This window comes from Solea solea, chromosome 17 (assembly GCF_958295425.1).
Source record: "Solea solea chromosome 17, fSolSol10.1, whole genome shotgun sequence".
In the NCBI taxonomy this organism is placed as follows: domain Eukaryota; kingdom Metazoa; phylum Chordata; class Actinopteri; order Pleuronectiformes; family Soleidae; genus Solea; species Solea solea.
Genome location: NC_081150.1, coordinates 10,822,117 through 10,841,622, shown reverse-complemented (window position 1 = coordinate 10,841,622; position 19,506 = coordinate 10,822,117). Strand labels below are relative to the sequence as shown.

At 40.5% G+C, this 19,506-nt stretch overlaps 1 protein-coding gene across 2 annotated transcripts; it reads left to right on the top strand.

Moving 5' to 3' along the window:
- Positions 1-5,089: 5,089 nt before the first annotated feature.
- LOC131444145 (jun dimerization protein 2-like) lies at positions 5,090-16,160 on the top strand. 2 transcript variants are annotated; one of them, XM_058614318.1, is made up of 5 exons: positions 5,090-5,223; positions 6,352-6,404; positions 13,971-14,188; positions 14,736-14,840; positions 15,034-16,159. In XM_058614318.1, exons 3-5 carry the CDS (start codon positions 13,994-13,996, stop codon positions 15,223-15,225), a joined length of 492 nt encoding a protein of 163 aa, XP_058470301.1. In that variant the 5' UTR covers positions 5,090-5,223; positions 6,352-6,404; positions 13,971-13,993; the 3' UTR covers positions 15,226-16,159. The 2 variants fall into 2 exon arrangements, with proteins under 2 accessions (XP_058470301.1, XP_058470302.1); XM_058614319.1 differs by lacking the exons at positions 5,090-5,223; positions 6,352-6,404 and having other exon boundaries at positions 15,034-16,160.
- The last annotated feature ends 3,346 nt before the right edge of the window (positions 16,161-19,506 follow it).

The window sequence follows — 19,506 nt, the reverse complement described above, 5'->3', positions numbered from 1 at the left end:
TTCTGCTGAATATCAACGTAAACACATGAATACTAAGGTTCCTGTTTGACAAACATGTAGAGAAGCAACATTTTCACCAGTTTGACATCAGACTATACACAAACCCAGAGCTGGTTTATCTACAGTCCTGCTCTCTCTTGCTATACAATCTTTGAAAAGTTACGATTTTGGTTCCAACTTTAAATTGTGGACATTGTGAGTTCAAAATGTGTATTTTTTTGTGTTTCCGCAAAGTTTTGGGTCACTTGGTTAACTCCGTTTCACGCGCTTTCTCTGGTGTATAATCTTAAAGCTAGGGTTACAGTGTGGGTACGTGCAGCCTCACAGCTCTTTCTCCTCTGCTTCATTTCCTCATCTTTAGGGAATTTTAAATAAAGGGAAGCTTTTCTGTGTGATTTTGCATCGAGGTAAAGACACATGTTTGGGACAAAGACATCTCACTGTGCTATTAGTCTAACTATGATTTCAATGCGTCATCACCGCTGTAATTTAGACTGAAGGTTTTCCCTCTGTACTGTGTAATTCTTTACTTCACAATTGTATTTTTATCCCATATTTTTAGGCCACTATTTTCTAACACATGATGTGCGAGGAGGAGAATCTCTACATTTGCTTTACTCAGTCTCTTTACAGGAGAAGATGCATTGATGAGACATCTGTCATGTTCGTAGAAATGTTTGAGAACAAACTATGAGCAAAAATACGAATTTCCATTGACCCTTGATTTGTACTAGTCATAAAATGGGAAGTATCGCTCTGTAGTAATACACAATTTCCAAATGTTATTGCCAAAACGGAAACATGCCAGGCCTGTATCATACCGCTTTTAAATAACATCCATCCTCACGGTTTATCAGACGCACGTTGACGTGATCTACAACTGTCTGAGATGAACTGGAGAGAAGGAGAGAAAAAAGGGAAGGAAGGAAACATTAAATGGAACAGTGGAAAAAAAAAATAGAATGAAGAATTTGTTCATAAAGACTGGGTATATGTGGTGGGTGATGAGTCACCATTTGTGTCTGGATGGTTTGCTGGGTATTTCCACAAAATCTATGATGTTGGACATGATTGTGTGAAGATGATAAGATTAAGTCAAACTAACATTTTGTAACATTTTTAAGTGAAGCTTCCCTTTACTGTGTTATAGATTTAAAAGACGATACTTTGCATACTTGTATGCATGATATGCACCGTTTGTAAAATGTATGTATTTTAAAAATTGGCATAGAACACAGAGCAATCAACATTAGATCTACTACATTCAGCCTTTTTGAATGTATGCATTGTTGCAAAGTGTGATTTCTATTTGAAAACGGTTAATTCTCCTACTAGTAATGTGTAGCTGAATGTTATCATGCTTATATGACCACCTCTAAAGAAAAGACACAAGAAATCTCTGGTTTGCTGGTGTAAAATACACAAAATTGCAATATAAGTGTTACATTATTTCTCTTTTTTCCTGGTGCCCACACACCAAGAACTGAGCACGGCTTTGGAAAAGCTGTAAAACCTCAAATTGCTCTTCCTCCCCATTCATCATTTGGGGCAAGCTGCTGGAAACACCAGTTTAGAGGTTTTCAAGCCGAGACGTTCTGCAGAATTGGTAGCAGACAAAATTAAAGTGGATATACGAGCTTGAAATGTGACTGTGAGCATTTACAAACAGGGTGAAAACTAAATAAATAAAAACAAATTAACATGCTCTGAAGGCTTGGTCGGCAAATTCAGACTTATTTAACTTTTTAACAGTGTTATTATTATTGTTATGATGGTTTATTTTTGCAGGCAGGGACATGGACCTGCACCGTGTGTGTCCACGCACTGAGTGATGTCTCAGAGGAAACTCAGCTGAAACTCTACACCTGCAGAGGGGGAAAACGTCCGTCTCGTCTTAATCACAGACGTTTTGTGAAATCTGTCTGCCCTGTTGGTTCAGTTCTGCTTTATTAACCCCAAACGTCTCCGCTCACATTTGTCATCTTTGTTGAGAGTGACTGTGACGCACCAGTCCCCCCATCCTGCCGACCCCCCCCATATGCGAGACATAAATCACAGCAGAACCAGATTAGAATCTAAAAAAAGCGTTGGGGTATTTTGGTGAGCCTTTAATAACTTGGCCACTTCTTCTTGGTGGAACAGTTGAGGGAGCATTGTGCAAAACCAAACCAGGACTAATGGTAACGATAAAGTACACAAAACAAAAGGGAGAAAGCACAGGAGAATTATTAATTAATTACTCCAAAATTACAACAATACTTATTGCATTGCAAATTCTGTTCTTAGCTACTTGGATCTTTCGATGTCATATATTATAACCAGAAATTTAGTATCATATTCTGTCTGTCACCTCGGCCAGCTGTGCCTCAGCCACACACACTGTTTACAAGGAAGACGAGGTTGAAGGCCATGTTTTCATTATAACATCATATTACGAGGTGGGCCACAAGTTTGACCTCTGATGTAGAGGGTCAATTTTGCTCCTATTTGGATTTATTTTGCACAAATGATTTGGTTTCTGACACCTGCAGTGATATTTGGTGCATATTTTCTTATCCCCCTTTTCAAATATAATATTTAATATGTGAATCTTTGTAGAGATCAATGAGAGATAACATAACAACTTTATATAAGCAGTACAACAGGATGCAGTTGGGTCTGTCCACACTAGAGGGAGGCAGCAGGAAGAGAGCATTCACATCAGGTTTTGGCGGAAGTCTCTGGAACAACCAGACAAATGACGTTTTCGTGCAAATGTGAGTTGTATTTTCTTTTACATTTGAAGAATTGTGTGACAGTGTAATGAACAAGAAGTATGTAAGAAAATACTCTGCAGCTTAGAATACGCCTCTTTAAGAACATACTCTGTAGCAGCTGGAAAAATAGGATTCAGTCCGTCCGGGATAAACAACACTGGCTGTCTCTTTGTGCAATAAACATTTGGGATGAATCTGTAAAAAAAACAAAAAAAAAACTAAGTGACATAAGTGCATTTAATACGGTGCTTAACTGCAACAATAACCGTTGGAATACTAATAAGAGTTTTTTCTTATTCTGCTCTTTTCATCAAGAAAACAGGAAGTGATGACTTATCTCTACATTGCAAAAAGGGAACTGAGGTTATTCCTTTTTTTGTTAAATTACATATATATGTTTTCATTTGTAAGAGAGCAGTGGAAGAGTAGTGGCTGGTTAGAAATTTAATTGAATTTTTCCATATCCCTCCCAAGAAAGTGGCTCGATTCGAGATGAATGATCAAAGACCACATTTAACAGGACCTCAGTTAAACTGATATTTTGCTGATTCACTTGGATTTTAAAAGTATATTTAACCAGATAAACACCTCCTGAAAGTGACCAGACCTCAAACCACATCCTCCCTTTCACTGAAATAATTATACATAACCTAATCTGACACTGGAAACTCTTATAAAATCGAATAAATAATAATAAATAATAGCATGTGCTGCAGTGCGAGAATGCTCAATGTCACCGGTTTCGTATCTGGGGGTCAGGATAACAACATCAATCAATCGGACAAATTAATCAAACCGATCAAAGATACTTTATCGTTTCCACCAGGTACAAGTCTTTAAAACACCTGTGCAAGAAATCAACCTGTTTCCATGCTTAGTAGTGGAATAGATGCTGGGATGAGGATCTGAAGGTAAAATTAAAGGTAAAACTGATATTTCTGTTACGGGTGATTGTCCTTGTAAAACTAATAAAAGATGATGTGAAATAGGTCACTTTCCACCGTTCATACAAACTAAAACTTGCAAGGAGAGACATCACAGAGAGTTTGAGCAGCAACTGACGAGACTAAAGCTGCACTTTGGTGCTATATTTTGTTGTTATTATTCTGCCTCTGCGTGGTCCTGAACAGAAACAATGTGATATTATTTGTTTGCTGCGTCATTCATCTAAAAGGCTCTGTCAAGAAATACTACCAGACCTGACTGAGGGAGCAACTGTTTGAGTACACCAGCAGCGCCGGGGCGGGCGGGGACAAGAAGTGTTTATGCTGTCAAACAGCGTTTTTTAAGCAGTCGTATTTACGTCTGAAAAGTTTTGTTGGCCCTTCTTTGTGTCTTTAGTCATCTCACTTCCTGTGTGCAGTGTGTGAATGTTGCCGATATCTAAACATGGCGGCTATACTGAAAAACACAAAGTGAGTTGTATGGAGCTGATTTGACAACAGTTTGAATGGAGCAGACATTAGTTTGTATTTAAAAGTGTTTCACAACAGTGTTTTTGTCAAGCTTGATCTTTCCACTACAATTCTGTGTCATATTAGAAATAAATTACAAGTCTCATGTTTGTCAGATGGTGTAAGGACCAGTGGTGGGTCAAAATATTGATTTGGTGATATATCATCCCCCTGTTTTGCACAATACGATAATCCATATGCCAGTGCAAATATCGATATATTAATTAACAAATTAAGGTGCTCTAAAGTGAATAGTCTCTGCCAGTTTAACTCACTGGGCGTTGCTACTTGGGCAGAAGTTACCTGGCCGAAGAAGAGGGAGTTTACAGCGGGATAATGTTGGAAAACGCTGATGCTCCATCCATGTTCAATACATAGACTTTGTTCTCCAAACTAAAAAGTCGCCCTTGAATGAGTGAAGACGACTGCACCGGATATTATGTGGGCTGTCTATAAGAGACCCCCCACAAAGATCAGATTATAATTCGAACCCTGCCTAGTCACTTACTCTATCTTTAACCTTAACAACTACGTGCCTAACCCTAACTTTTACCATAACCTTGAAAAAGCACTTTTAAGTTTAACAAAACAAAATGTCCCCACAAAGATAGGTTTGTACATTGTTTGGACATCACAAAGATATAAATACAAGTACACACACACCCTCTGTTTAATTATACACCTGCAGGTGAGAGGAAGAGCAAACTAGTTTGTTTATATCAATCACTTTATTTATTGACTCTTTTACGTATGTTTGTTTGTCTGCGCCTCTCTCATTAAACCTTCCTGTCCCACCGTCTGTTGTGTGTGTTTTTGGTTGCTAGGGGGCGGAGCAAACAAGCCTGTGTTGTCTCGCGCCCTTGCTTACGTCTGGGACAGCACTTCCGCATTCCTCAGCTCTCGGGTACTTAAACGGGCTGATGCAACGACTTCGGTTAGTCCCCAAACCTACACCAGACTCCTGACTCCCGCACTGCCCCGCATCACCACTGCGGACCTTGGACGCCTAACAGGTAAAAATGGTGTGCGTGTGAACAACTTGACCGCTTTGCTGCCACTGCTGTATATTTTCTGTGTTTTTGGTGCTAGTTGTTAGGCTAACATTGCTACAGGCTCTTCTACATATTTATAAATTTGCATAATTTCGGTTTGTCACCACGTTGTACAGACTCCACACATTTGTGTCATTTAACGCAGACGTAGACGGTGTATTTTCTACTACTTTTTACAGTTTTCCCCGTGCTCTTACCGCGGTTTGAATGGCGTTAGTTCGACAAGTACAGTGTTGTTACAACTGTTGTAGCAACTGTCGCCTCAGTGCTCGTTATTTACAGAGCCGTTAGCTGAGTTTTAACTCTCCAGCTTGTGTTGGACTAGAGGTATTTTCATCCCGACATTCTCTCATGTCGGTTGTTGCTAAACAGGAGAAGTGTCGGTTTGCCCCGTGGAGACAGTTGTGTAACACTACACGCGTCACTTTCTGTGTTTTTGAAGCAATTAACTGCTTGCTAAGCCAATGCTGGTGATGGTGCTGGATCGCCAAAGTACCCTGAACCTGCAGTGATTTATAGTTTCAATGTAAAAGAAACAAGTGAACTCAACTTGGTGACAGCTGTGGAGTGATGCCACATAAACTCACCCTGTTATCGTTATATTCGGCTTGTTCATGCAGCTCAGGCACCTCAATCCAAAGCTTCAACTGGAGCTCAAAACTTTGCACTTTGCATTCCTCTGCAAAATAGATAACAAACAAGAAGTACCAGATTTGCAATGACTTGGCAAATATATTGGATTTCATAAGGGTATGGCTTGAAAGATTATTTGAGCAGTTTGTGATTATTATTGGTCTGTTATTATCATTATTTTGTGTATTACCTGTATTTACTTTGTATTAGCTGCTAACTCTGTGAAGTTTTCTTGGATGTCTTGAATGTGCTCAGGTGTTTTGTTTAAATTTTTAGAGGAAAACAATAATTATTTAAAACATAACTGAAAAAAATACAAAACACAAATTGGAACCACTGCTTCAATTTTTTTGATAACCCATCAATGATTCTTGTGGATAATCTTCTGTGACCAATCCACTTTGTACTGATAAGATCTCTCACCTGAATGATCTTTCTACCTCTACCTCTATACAGCGTCCAAACACAGTTGCATCATTGACAGAAGACGACTGAACAGTTTTCTCTGAGTAAGTACTGTGCATTTTAAAACAGTTTTGATTAGGTAGGCTCTCTGGAGTGTTACCCTCCTTTCTTTGAATAGCCTTGAATTCATTCACATCTCAGTAATATAAGTGATGTAAATGAAGTGTGACGTACTTGGAAGCCTGCGAGTTTAGCCAGGAATGTGCGCCCAGCCGCACTTATATTTGTAATCTTTGCTTTGGCCCGTCGCATGGCTCATGCTCAGTATTTTTAACTGCATTTTTGTCAATACTGGAAAAGGGAACCTCTTTCTCTCTGTCCCTCTCTGTGTGTGTGTGTGTGCAGGACTTGCATATGGATTTAATCAAATAGACAGAGACCAGTATTACACTCCATCACAGCAAAACTAAGTTTTTGCTGTGCTGTTGTGTTGTGACTGAAAATATCACCCCCTTTTCCACATCAGACTCCATTTCCATTGAAAGGTTATACTACAACATTAACTATACATTGGCAGTAGTTCCATCCAGTTATCTGCCCTTGTTGGCATGGAGGTTAAAGGCAGGCCACTGAATGGGAAATATGACAAGCGGGGTGGCTCGTGTGCAGGTGTGTGGGTTTGTGATTTGCAAGTTCATAGGTTCAGAGTTTTCCTATAAAGTGAGAGCATGCTCTTCAGCTGGTGCATGGCTTGCTCACACAGCAACATACCACACTTGCTATATATATATATATATATATATATATATATATATATATATACATACACATATACATATATATATATATATATATATATATATATATATATATATATATATATATATATATATATATATATACATACATACATACACATATATATATATTTATATTTGTGTGTTTCCTTTGTGCCTTGATCTGTGCTTGCGTGTGTGTAAGTGAACAAGCGTGTGTTACAGAAGGTTTAAATGCCCCAGCGCCTGCCCAGGCACATCCGTAGGATAGTTTCTGCATAAACGGAACGCTGCAGTGGATTAATGGGGAAGGGCTGGCGAGCCGACAAGCAGCACGGGGCTGACAGGGCTGAGAGGCTGGACGTGGGCGCACAGGGTTTATTTTAAGTAGAAATGCCTTCCAGTGTGTCTCTGGAGAGCCGGAGTTGCCAAGCTGCACCCCACCATGCTGAATAGACAGCAGACGCATTGCAGGCGAGCAAGCCAACTATGCAACAGCGAGGCTCAGTGATACTAACGCCGTGAAGCAGCTATTCACTGCCGTGGGTATCACATTATCAGTCTCACATTGTAGTCCCCATAAGCCTTTCCACATGGTTTGTAAAAACAGTGTGTCAAGATAGCCTAGATGTAGAAGCAAACACCCAAATGTCCAAAGGTGTAACCGAGAGAAGTAAAAGTTTCTTTTTCAAACGCCTACACATAGTTATGTTTTCCAGATTTCATGAATTTCTACTTCAAGCCAGTTTTCTGTTTGCACAAAAAACATCTTAGGCACTCCATGACAGCACAAAGTTTCATCAACCTTTAGCTTGCAAACTTAAGAGAGCAACAAAAGAGTTGAATACGGAGTACGGGAGCTCGTTTAAAACAGAGCAAGTGTGCGCTTGACGTGGCCCGATGAGGAACTATCAGTGCACAAAGTATGAATCAGCATTAAAGTGACAACCACATGTTACATAATAAAGGTGACTGCATCAACAGGGGGCATTTAATCTGATTTACTTGTTTGACTAATTTATTGTCTCATTGTCAGGAATTTCACATACAGTTTTGGATTTTGTCATAGACATAAGTTACATGCATTTTAAATGGCTTTGTCTGCAATTACAATTTTTAATTCATCAAATCCACATCTGAGACAAGCCAAATCTCCCTCTCATCCAGTCATCTCCATGCCTCCAAGACAATCTCTAATCCTGATTTGTAACATGGAGACATATAGTAAAATTATAGTAATTCACCCTGGACCACCCAGATGGAGAACATAGATGTTAGACTGTTGGAATGGCATAAAGCAAGCCCAACAGGAAGACAGCCAAGGATCACAGTAATATTTGAATGAAGGCAGCCACAGTCCTCATGCTTTGTGCATATCTGCAGGTGCTTTGTGTTTGCATCCCCCCGCCCACTAAAAGTTCTCATTTTCTAGGCCTAAGTTGACATTAAATGCAACAGTTAAACTTCCTGCTTTAACTACACAGGAACAAAAGATAATCTGAGTGCACTACACTCTAGCTCTGCTCACAGCTGAGACATCCAGACTGTAATTGAGGACAAATTAAGCTTGATCATCATCATTGACAACAATGCAAGGTTAAATATCCGTAATTGTGTTGAATTGCTTTGGGAAGCTTTCACTGATCTCCACAAGTATCATTTCAAAGGCTTCCTTCCATCTGCAGCAGCTGTTGAGCCCATAAGACAGGCCAAAAAGAGAAATGAAAGTTAAAATTAAAAGAGTTTTTTTTTCTGTTGTGATAATCACTTCCACTCCCACACACAGTCACCCTCAAGTTTAATGACCAGAGATAACCACAGTGTGATCAGAACAACAGTCTGCATAATGGTGTCTCCTCTGTTTACATGCCCGTGTTCTGTCTTGTCACTCCAATGAAAATATAAATAGAGGTTGGAGGAATGTTGATATTTGGACTGACCTGTCCTCAAGGAAAGTCGGTGCCAACTCCCTTGGTTTCCTCAGAGGATTACGAAAGACTGGAAATCAACACACAGCCTGACTGAATGCAGACGGTAATGATGATCGCTGAGACCTTGGCCAAAGTTTGAGAGAGTGTGCCTTGGCCCGAGTCTCCCTGCTCATTGTTCATTTTGCAGAACTTGTGTAGATTTAAAGCTGTAAAGAGTTTTGCAAGATACTCCTCAGTGTGTGGGCTGTGCAATGCCTGATTAGTCCAAAATCACACTTAAAGTACCTTGACAAAAGTTGCCAAATAGCATCTTGGAAAGTGTGCATGTCTTTCCTGTAATGTCACGATCCAGTGAGTTAAAGTTGAGCAGAAAGGCTGCACAAAAGAAGTTCTCAGGGAAAGAAAAAGTAGCCAGAAAATGCTTCAGACTTCTGCTTTCAGTCATCAAAATTACAGCACTTGTAGACTTTAGCCATTTGTGGGCTCCTTTTTAAAAAAGCAACAGTATATAAAGATAATTAGTAGCCTTTGAAAACCCCATCTACCCCCCAAACCTCTCATTCACTGTCTCCATAGGGGATGAGGATAATAGAGCCTCCAGTCATGCTGCTGGCATTCACTAAAGGGGCCAAATTCCTCAGCACAGTTAATTGCTTTCAGGAATCACTCAGGAAATGGACACATTTTGTCTGGCTGAGGACGGATACAGTATGCAAGCAATGAAAACAGAAGATTATTTATACACACACACACACACACACACACACACCTACTGATTGCCTTCACGTTCACCTAAAGGAAACCCCCATATGTCCACTCTCTTCACACACACCTCTAGTTATCCAGGGCTCACATGCAGTTAGATTAGTCTTGGGCAGAAGCCAGAACCTGCATTGAGTACAGTCCTATATTTCACTACTAATATATGACATTTCTGCTCCCCGCCCTTGGCTTGAGCTTGTCTCGTCTCCGTCAGCCCTGAGAAGCTGGGGTGCCCACACTACTGCCGGTCTGTGAAGGTGTCTTTGTTTGAGGCTAGTGTGGGCCTAAAAAGCGGTGGCACTGGCTTTTCTGCTCGACTGCAGAAGCACAGTAACAGTGTTGCATCATCAAACGCTGGCCACTAATCCTCGGCTGCAGGCTGCGGCTGACAGATAAAAAGGGAGAAATTCCCCACTTTTGAAAAATGTTACAAATCACTTTCGACTCACACGTTTGGATGTAATTACACCCTGTGAGGCATCTATCAGCAAACTCTCCCCTGTGTTACACAGATACGACTTCTGCAGGGTTTCATGTCTCGAGGCTTCGCGGGGTGTTGGATTTGCAAGGGGGATTTTCAGATGCTTGTGTGGCAGGTTAAAAGGGAGGGAGGAGATGGAACATAAAGCAAACTTATTAAACTTAAAATACACGCTCACCTCCACAGCGAGGCAGTCTGTTATGTTAGTTTACAACATGACTATAAATTGAATGAAGTGGCATCACATTTTTTTGTCTCGTAAATGATGGTTGCCTCACACGTCATATCACCTTTGTTTTGGAGGCTGCTAGCAAAACTACTGTGGGTTTTTTTGATTGATGTGATCTGATGTCATACAGACAAATATGAGGTTAATGAACTCAAGTGTACGTCTCCAAGTGTGTGTGTGGCGAGGCCTGGACTCAGCTGCATGTTTCAACAAGCGGTAGTGAGGAATGGGGTCTTCCCTAGCAATATGTCTGACTGAGCAGGGTTCAGTTACAATGTACTGAGAGCAACTTGATCCAATAGACATAAATTAAGATAACTCCCGAGTTGACTTATTTTTGCAGTGTCACTTTCCATCAAAAGCGTGTTTGTCAAGGACGGAGCTTAATCCCAGTCTGTAAACCAGTCCTCAGTGTCTGGCCAGCTTGGATATTGGACTCCATTTTGGCTCTGAAAGCAATTGGCTCAGTCATTCTTAATGGGCTGCTTCAGTTCCTGTGCCCGTGTTCTGGCCAAAGGGTTAGTTTGGATTATATCTGTCAAATTCCACCACCGTTATTGGTGAGCCATGAGCAACGTAAAATATATAGAGGTTGTTGCACGTGTTGGCATGATGATGCGTAGATGCAGTGAAGCAGCCAAATAATGTCACGTCTTGCTTCTTCTTGTACGTTTACGGAAGCCACCGCTTCATCAAAGACTTGACAGAAAACAAAATGGCTCAATCAGTTCAGTCCTACAATGTGTACTCTTGTCAGGCTATTGGAATAGTCATTACTCCAGTTACCATATGGTTTGCTTTGTTTTTCAATAGCCTGTCCACAGAACGAGAAGGTCTTGGCACCTTTCATTCCTACACTTCTCCTGGGAATTTTAGAGAGTGAATTTTGTCTGAGAGGGACTTTTAACCAGGGCTGTCTTGTTCTTTTCCTCTCCAGCAAAAACAACAGACTGCTGCCAAGTGCAGAGTAAATGGGAGTGTATATATACAGTTGGAGAGAGGGAGGGAGAGAAAGAGGAAGAGAGGGAGGGGGCTGTGGGGATTTAAATAATAAAATGCCTCATTGGACACTGGCTCCACAAACCAACTTGTCCTTGGAGTGAATAAATCATGCAGACTGAAGGTAGTAGTAACAGGTTAAGAGTAGTATGGAGATTTAACTCAAAGACAATTGACTACAGTACTGCATCTTTCCTTTTAGATGTAATGTAAGTTTTATATAATTAATACAGGAATGTCAGAGCCACAAAAATAACTGTTGTGCATCTGCTTTGGACTTGCCACCAGTTTCATAATGAGTTGTAATGTAGGTCATACGATACAAGTAATTTAAAGCAGCACCTCAGCAACACTAGTGACAGTCAGAAGTGATTTCTTCTTGCCAAAAAGTGCACAACAGTAAAAGCCCAGTTCAACTATAAAGACATTTTGAGAACAGCCCATGAACAGGGTGGAGTATATTAGAATAGAGTTACATAACCATGCTTTTTTTCATTACCTCTTCTATGGCTTTTGTAAAATAGCAAGTTTTTTTTTTTACGTCTGAAAAAAAAAAACAGTAGCAAAGAACAAAAAACTGTGTATAACTTACAATACAGTCAGCTCGTCACCCACCAGCAAAGTCAGCTGTATTCACCTCACAATACACGTCTTTGTTGGTTTCATATAAGAGAGGCTTTGTTCAGATTGTGCCCATCCTGTAGAAGTTCATGTTCAGCCAAATGCTCCGCAAGCAAATGTGAATTAAGTTGTTAGAATAGAAGTTACACTGATATTGGGTTTTTTTTTCCCTTGTAGCTTTGCGTTTGGCGAGTAATCCTAGCTGACCATCTGTCGCTGTGCCAAAGTTGCATCAGTCATGCAAACAGATCTGACCCAAGAGATTTTGTCAGTACAGACGACCCTTGTTTTATCCACACCTAACTTATTTACATAATAAACACACCAAAATAAATCTTATTGTTGTTCATTTTTCTTTGCAGCTATCAGACAGTATTGTTTCTTTGGTTCAGACTTTATAAAATTCTCACTCTGCCTCTCTGCACAGATTGCAGGGATGGGCAGGGTAGAGTTGGCTCATGTAACACTGTTCCTGTCTTTAACATTTGTTTTTTATTTGGCCATCAGAAGTTTTCCAGCTATTGGTCTTCCAGTAATTAGAGAGACATCTTAATTCTCCAGCCACTTCCTTTAGCCCTGTACAAGTTCTCCCTTTTCTCCGCTCTGCCCTTCATTCCTCCCTGATTGCATTAAAAAGAGCTGTGGTCAAACCCTCTAAACTACCCCAAATTGTTGAAAGAGGTGGCGGAGGAGGAATGTATGAGTGTAACCCGCTCTGTTTTGACACAAATGTGTTTGATATCCTTTGATTCCCTTTTCACAAGAACAGAGCGACCACTCAGAATGAAAACCCACTGAGTTAGTCATCAGAAGCGTGCGTGTGGGAGATATCCCTCTGTTTATATGCTCAGATCAGACTTATCACAGCTTCTCGTTGCATGTGGAGCTACAAAGATGAGTGTGTAGCTGCTGACAGATTTAAGCAGGCTTGTTTCCTCGCTGGCTGCTGACTAAGAAGATAACACAGCTGTCAAAGCTGTCAACGTTTGAACGCATTCTTGGAAACTGCAACTTGTAATTAGAAAGAAATTTCTTGACAAGGACGGAAAAAGAAATCAATACATTTTTTTGGAGGCACTTCAATACTAAAAGATCAAAAACCGATAAAAGATGGATGCAACATGATAATAGAGGAGTGGTATATTTGTATGACTCATCTTAGCATCAAAGACTTTTGTTGGAAGTTATGGTACCAGGTGTTCACGATTACTATTACATTTAATCCACAGTTTTATTCTTTAAAGGGAGTTTATTGGCCAAAACGATATATACTACTCATAAGTATGTTTAAATAAGATGAAATTCATTTGTTATTTTTCCTAGCCTTAGAGTAAGACTACTTTAGGCTCGGGATAGAAATAGGTATCAGGCAGATCAAAATAAAAAATCCTTTAAATGTATACATATGTATATATATCGCATGCTTCACTATGCACAGACTGTGTATGGCCTGTTTGGGCTGTTTAGTTCTCCTTTTTGGGAGAACAATATTTGTTGCACAGTTGGAGAATTATATCTTGGTACAAATGTGTTGTTAACAGCTTCATAAATGGTCCAAAATGACTGTCAGACTAATATCGGTATTGGTAGATACTCGAGTTTGTAATATCAGACATCAGTTTCGTCCCATCCCTACTTTAGGCAGAGTCTTAGGAGGCCACCTTTAGGCCACTGTAGTGAGCAGAGGAGTGTTCCATCTGTAACAACCTGCAGTCTCACCATTAGATGTCACTAATTCTTAAACACTGTACCTATAGAATGTTAAATATTTTCAACAATTTCAAAAGGTGTGTACGCTTTGCTTTCCAGATTATGTACCATTAATGTTTCTAATCGTTCCCATTCTTCTTCCCCTCCCTCTCTCTCTGCAGCGGCGGTGGTGGCCGTGTCGGACATGATGCCGGGACAGATACCTGACCCTTCGCTGGCGGCGGGCTCCCTGCCCAGCCTGGGCCCACTGGCAGGCATCTCGGCCACCACGCTCACCGATCAGCTTAAGCTGGCTGACTTCCGCCAACTGGGCACCATGTTGTCCCCACTGCATTTCTTAGGGAGGCTGGGGAAGAGGCCACTCGCCATCAAGACAGAGGTGAGAAAAAAAGGGGCGATGGTGCCGATGTAGGGTGTGTGAAAGATGTATATCGGCTCAGTGGGCAGAAACAAAAGATGGAGGAAGCGGGGCGGGGGATAATATGTTCACGACTTCTTCTTTTTAAACCTCGCATTAAGATGGATTTTATGTAATTTTCCTGTCAGAAAGGAGACTTTAAAAAAAAATATCACTTTAAATCCCGTTGGGGTGAGGAAATGGGAATGTATTTAATGTCAGAAGTGGTTTTGTTTATCATCCTCTGTTCACATTTACTCAGTAACTGTTTTTCTAATGAATAAAATTAATGTTTGACAGTTGATTAACCTGTTTATAGTTGAAATGTGTCTGCTAGTCATCAGATTATGCAACTTCAACTATTTCCATGTTACTGACTATAATATGATGATGAGAATGCAAACAAAGGTTGCACAACATTGTCACATGATAACAATTATTGATTAATAGGTTTGCAACTTAAGGTCTTTCAATTTTCTTTTCATATACATAACAGTTATATAATGTCTTTGTCGTGTTTTTTTTTAAGATGGATGAAGATGAAGAAAGGAGGAAACGAAGACGAGAGAAAAACAAAGTAGCAGCAGCGAGATGCCGAAACAAAAAGAAGGAACGGACCGACTTCCTTCAAAGAGTAAGTTCATGACTAAAAGTAAACCAGAGCTGCTGACTCATGTTAAAGACAGTCAAACATATTCCAAGCTACCAGAGTGTGGCTGATTCAAGCCTGGTTAAACGTCCACGCACACCAGAAAGCCAATATGCTCCAAAAATGTCTGCGGTGAACTTACTCCAGTAGCAACTTATAATTCAACATGTCTGTCCAGGAATCCGAGCGTCTGGAGATGGTGAACTCGGACCTGAAGGCCCAGATCGAGGAGCTCCGAATGGAGAGGCAGCAGCTAATGGTGATGCTCAATCTACACCGGCCCACCTGTATCGTGAGGACCGACAGCGTCAAAACACCCGAGAGTGAGGCCAACCCTCTGCTGGAGCAGCTGTCCGCCGACACCAAGTGAAACAGGGAAAACAGGAACATCGAGTCCCTGAAAGCCAAACCAGTACCACCACAGCAGCCATTTAAATGAAAATCGAACTGGCAATACATTTCTAGTAAAGCACTTGAGCTCCGAGCCGGAGACTTTTGGAGACTCTGCCCAAGGACCTGAGGTTGTAGGGCATCCTCAGCACTGCTACAAGAGCTGGCTCTGTGCATTGAACCACTGGAATTATCCAGTTTCATCTCCACATTAAGGGTTTTTGGTTACACTTAATGCACTGTGCCTAGCTGTTACATCAACCATCTCTACATAAAAAGGGACCAATGTATACCACGGAGTACAACTGGAAACAACACTGAGGAAACACACGAATACCAACATGGTGCTCTGTTACAAAAGCCCTGAGTTAAATGTGTGGCGGTGTTTCAGTGCAGAGGCTCTGCGTTTTTTCCTTTGTATGCTAGTTGAAATATACAGGTCTAGAGCTTTTAGGATACAATACGCAATAGAAGGAGTGGAGTTTTTTTTTGTTTTCTTTTTTTAGTTTTGGTAATGTTGATTTCTATACCCTGCCTTGACGATGGCAGATACCGGTTGATCCGATTTGTGGTGACGCTGGCGTCATGAAAAGCACATATACACAAAAATGTTTACACCCTTGTTTTTTGGACTTGTTGTCTGTCCATTGTTGTACTTGTTTTATACTGCTTTGTATACATAAACATATATGAGGAAAAAAAAAATGCTCGTCAATCACTTGATGTGATTCGTCTTGTCAGTCCTCTTCCAGTCATGTTGCGCTGTCAAACAGCTGAGAAAACAAGCAGGAATCTCTACAGCTGAGCAGTATTTCACTGTCTCTTCTTGACCTTTATCTGCTATGTATGACTCTGTTATCATGAATGGTATAAAGTTTATTTTCTAACTACAAGAAACTGCACGCCTTGTGTCATCTTTTACCCTCTCATGTCCGCCAGTTCCTCCTTTGAAATCAACTTGAAGTCATTTTACTTGTTCCTCTTAAGTTGTGACACTAAACGAGTATTAAACGACAGAAGTTGTGCAATTATGTTACAGCGGAGCCAAACAGCCGCTCGTTTCAAAAAGTCACTCAGAAAAGGTCATTCATCTTTCATTTCTCTCGGGCTCGATTATTGCAGCCGCCTTTGTTCAGAGCTCGGCATCAGAAACACATTATCTTCCATCTGCAGACAGAGCAAACAGCCACTGCCTTTTATTGAAGTCACACATTTCCAAAATGTTTAAGATTGAAATTAAAGTTGATACATCTCCTTCACTTCCCATTCCGATGTTGTATAATTGCTTGTTATGTAAGATTTAGTACTGTAATGTAATACAACACCAGTGACATTGTTGTCAAAGGAGGAACAGCAGCACCTCGTTTTTACCACACTGACATTTAAGTTTTGGACAGTGGTAAAAGTGTCACCGCACTTAGGCTGGGGGGGGGGGGGGGGGGGGGGGGGGGTGGCCTTTATAAACAACTTAATTTTGCACTTTGTACTTGGATAAAACCCCCACACCTTTTAACATTTAGATTTCAGACAAACAAGGTATTTGTTTGGATTTCTATTAGCTAATGGAGTCCATACAACTATGAATAGGTGAATTAATTAACCAAAGCTTAAACAGAGAAGTCATAAAAAGTCAAGCGAGGTTAAGATGAGCAAAAAAACAAAAATAGTCTAAAGATGTAAAAGTCTTCACCTTTGGAGGTTTGCTGTGAGGACATTGTATTCTGTTATTATTATTACTATTACAGTCAAGTTTTTTTATACTTTTTATTATACAATGAGACAATAAATTGGGCATTTGAATATAGTGTATGTACCAACATTATAAAATAGTTTACAGCCAACATCTCCATCTACTGGAGGTTTTGTGAACTGCAAGATATGAGGTTGACTCTAGTTTTTTACAGTTAATTTCTCACACACAGTTGCCTCCTTCATGAGTTCTAATTGAATGAGTTTCAATGGCTCAGTAAAGTTAACACTGTAAAACCTTGAAAACAAAAGCTGTTTCGTGCTGTATTTCTGCACCAGTGTCACAGCCATACTCGCAGTCAAACTCACCTCTGTGTGCAGCAGCAGCTTTATTGTGATGGATCTGAACGATGAGGACATTAAGGAGGAGGAGCTAATATCTGATGAGACGGCGGTCCACCCAGGGTCAAGAGCAGGACAGTGATGTAGAGCGAGATGATGATCTGCAGTCAGATGGTAAAAATTAGAACACTGTTCAATAACAACAGATGTCTTCCCTCACCCCAGAAGCACCGATGAAAAATGTCACGTACATGAAGGATATTCTCACTTTTAATGGGTTAATTCAGGCCCAAGCCATTTTTAATGGTTTATTAATTACATGAATAAGAATTGTTATGTAGAAAGGGGTAAATAACTCTACTCATTTGTACAGTCACGAGGCACAGACTGATTACAGGTATTACATTCCATTTTAAGTAGTTTTCCACTGTAACCCTGAACAAACCAGGTCTCATTTGCATTTTTCTCCCCCGTTTGTTTTCAGTTTTGTCTCACTTTTGTTTCAGATGCTACAACAAAGAGGCCTGTGTCGTCCCATGCTGAGCTGTACCTGCAGGCCTGTCTGTTCTTCCACTGCTGTGATCCAACACAACTCTATTCAAGGCGACAGTATTGTTACTTTTGACTGTTGTATTTCATTGTCGCTATTGTTGGGCTTTTTGTGTAAATTACTGCAGCTACTGTATGTTGCCCTTGTTCTTACAGCGCGCAGCAGTAGGTTTGAGACAGTGTGCTTTTATTACAATTCCACTGCATCTCGATATTCAAGTGCTGATCTGATTTGAATAGCAGGTCCGATTTATTGCGTATTTTGAGTCAATAGTAAAGATAATTTTATTATTTTTCCTCCTTAAAGCCCCAGTATGTAACTACTGTCACCAAAACACTGCCAGGAGACTTACCCCATACGTCAGATGAGCCTGCAGAGCTTTCTGAAAGGACAAATCGAGCTCTTTTTTCCAAATGTTCTCTTTCAACATCTAGTTTGTTGCCGGGACAGAAATAAAAACAAAACAATGCAAAACTAAGAAACACAGAAGGCGTGTTCCCAGAGTGAATAGTACTAAAATAACTGCCCCCAACTGTTCCAGTTATCAGTACCGTTCCCTTGGGGTAGCAGAGTAACGGTACAGTACGGTATGGGTGGAGCTAGACTCGGTCAGCTATAGATATCTTGCTGGATAGAATCAACATAACTGAAATAAGTAAAACATTTCTTGAGACAATACTTCAAAAATCAACGCACATCACTTGTCAGTCGGTCAGACAATGTGTCTAAATTGAACTGGACAGTAGTGCATAACATGTACAAGAGAATGTTTGTTGTTTTTAAGTTAGCAGGTGCAGCAAATAATAAAATAAATACAATCAAATAAGTGTTGGTGAAAAGGTGTTCCGCTTCACTGTGTACACAGCTGTATTGACAATAAACGTACTATTACTACTACATCTGTCCAGTGTGAACACTTGAACCTCTGACACCAACCAGCTGCACCCACCTCAGCGCTGCCATCTGTGTCCGTCGCTGACCCTCGGGGTCCTGAACCTCATTTGCTCCGTCCAAAAATAATCTTCTGGTATGACAACAGAACAAGAGGAGGAAGAAAAAGAGAGCTGCTTCCATATCAAAGGAGCGGGACGAGAGGAAGAATAGGGCCAGATGCAAGCTGGTTGTTTTCAGCCACATCGGTTAGCTTTGAATGAAATGGCCTGTAAAGGAAACGGCACATTAATGAATATGCACACGCAGCATTACTTAGGCACAGTGCGATTATTATTACTAATGAACTGTCTAATTGTCACTTGTGTGCCTGGGAAGAGCTTTGTATCACCAGTTTAAGTACATGTTTATGTTAAGAGACATATAAGAGACATCAGGTATAGGCGTTGATCAACAAAAGCTGTCAGACTGTGAAGTCCTTGTTCAATGATTAACAAAGACATTCTTTAAAGTACCTACACTCACAGGTGATGATGACGATGATGACGATGATGATGTGTTACAGTGGTTACTCAGTGTGAGGAAACTACTGTCTGAATTGTTGGGGCTTCATTACCTTCACTTTTGCCAGCTCTTCCTGCTTCCAGGTCATGTTCACTACCAGTATTTTCATTTTATCTCCCTGTTCATCATCATCATCACCTCTGTCGCTCTCAGACAGGGAGTACTAATCCAAATGGTCTGTACATGATGTCTACAACATGTAGACTGGTGGTCAGTCATTTGGTT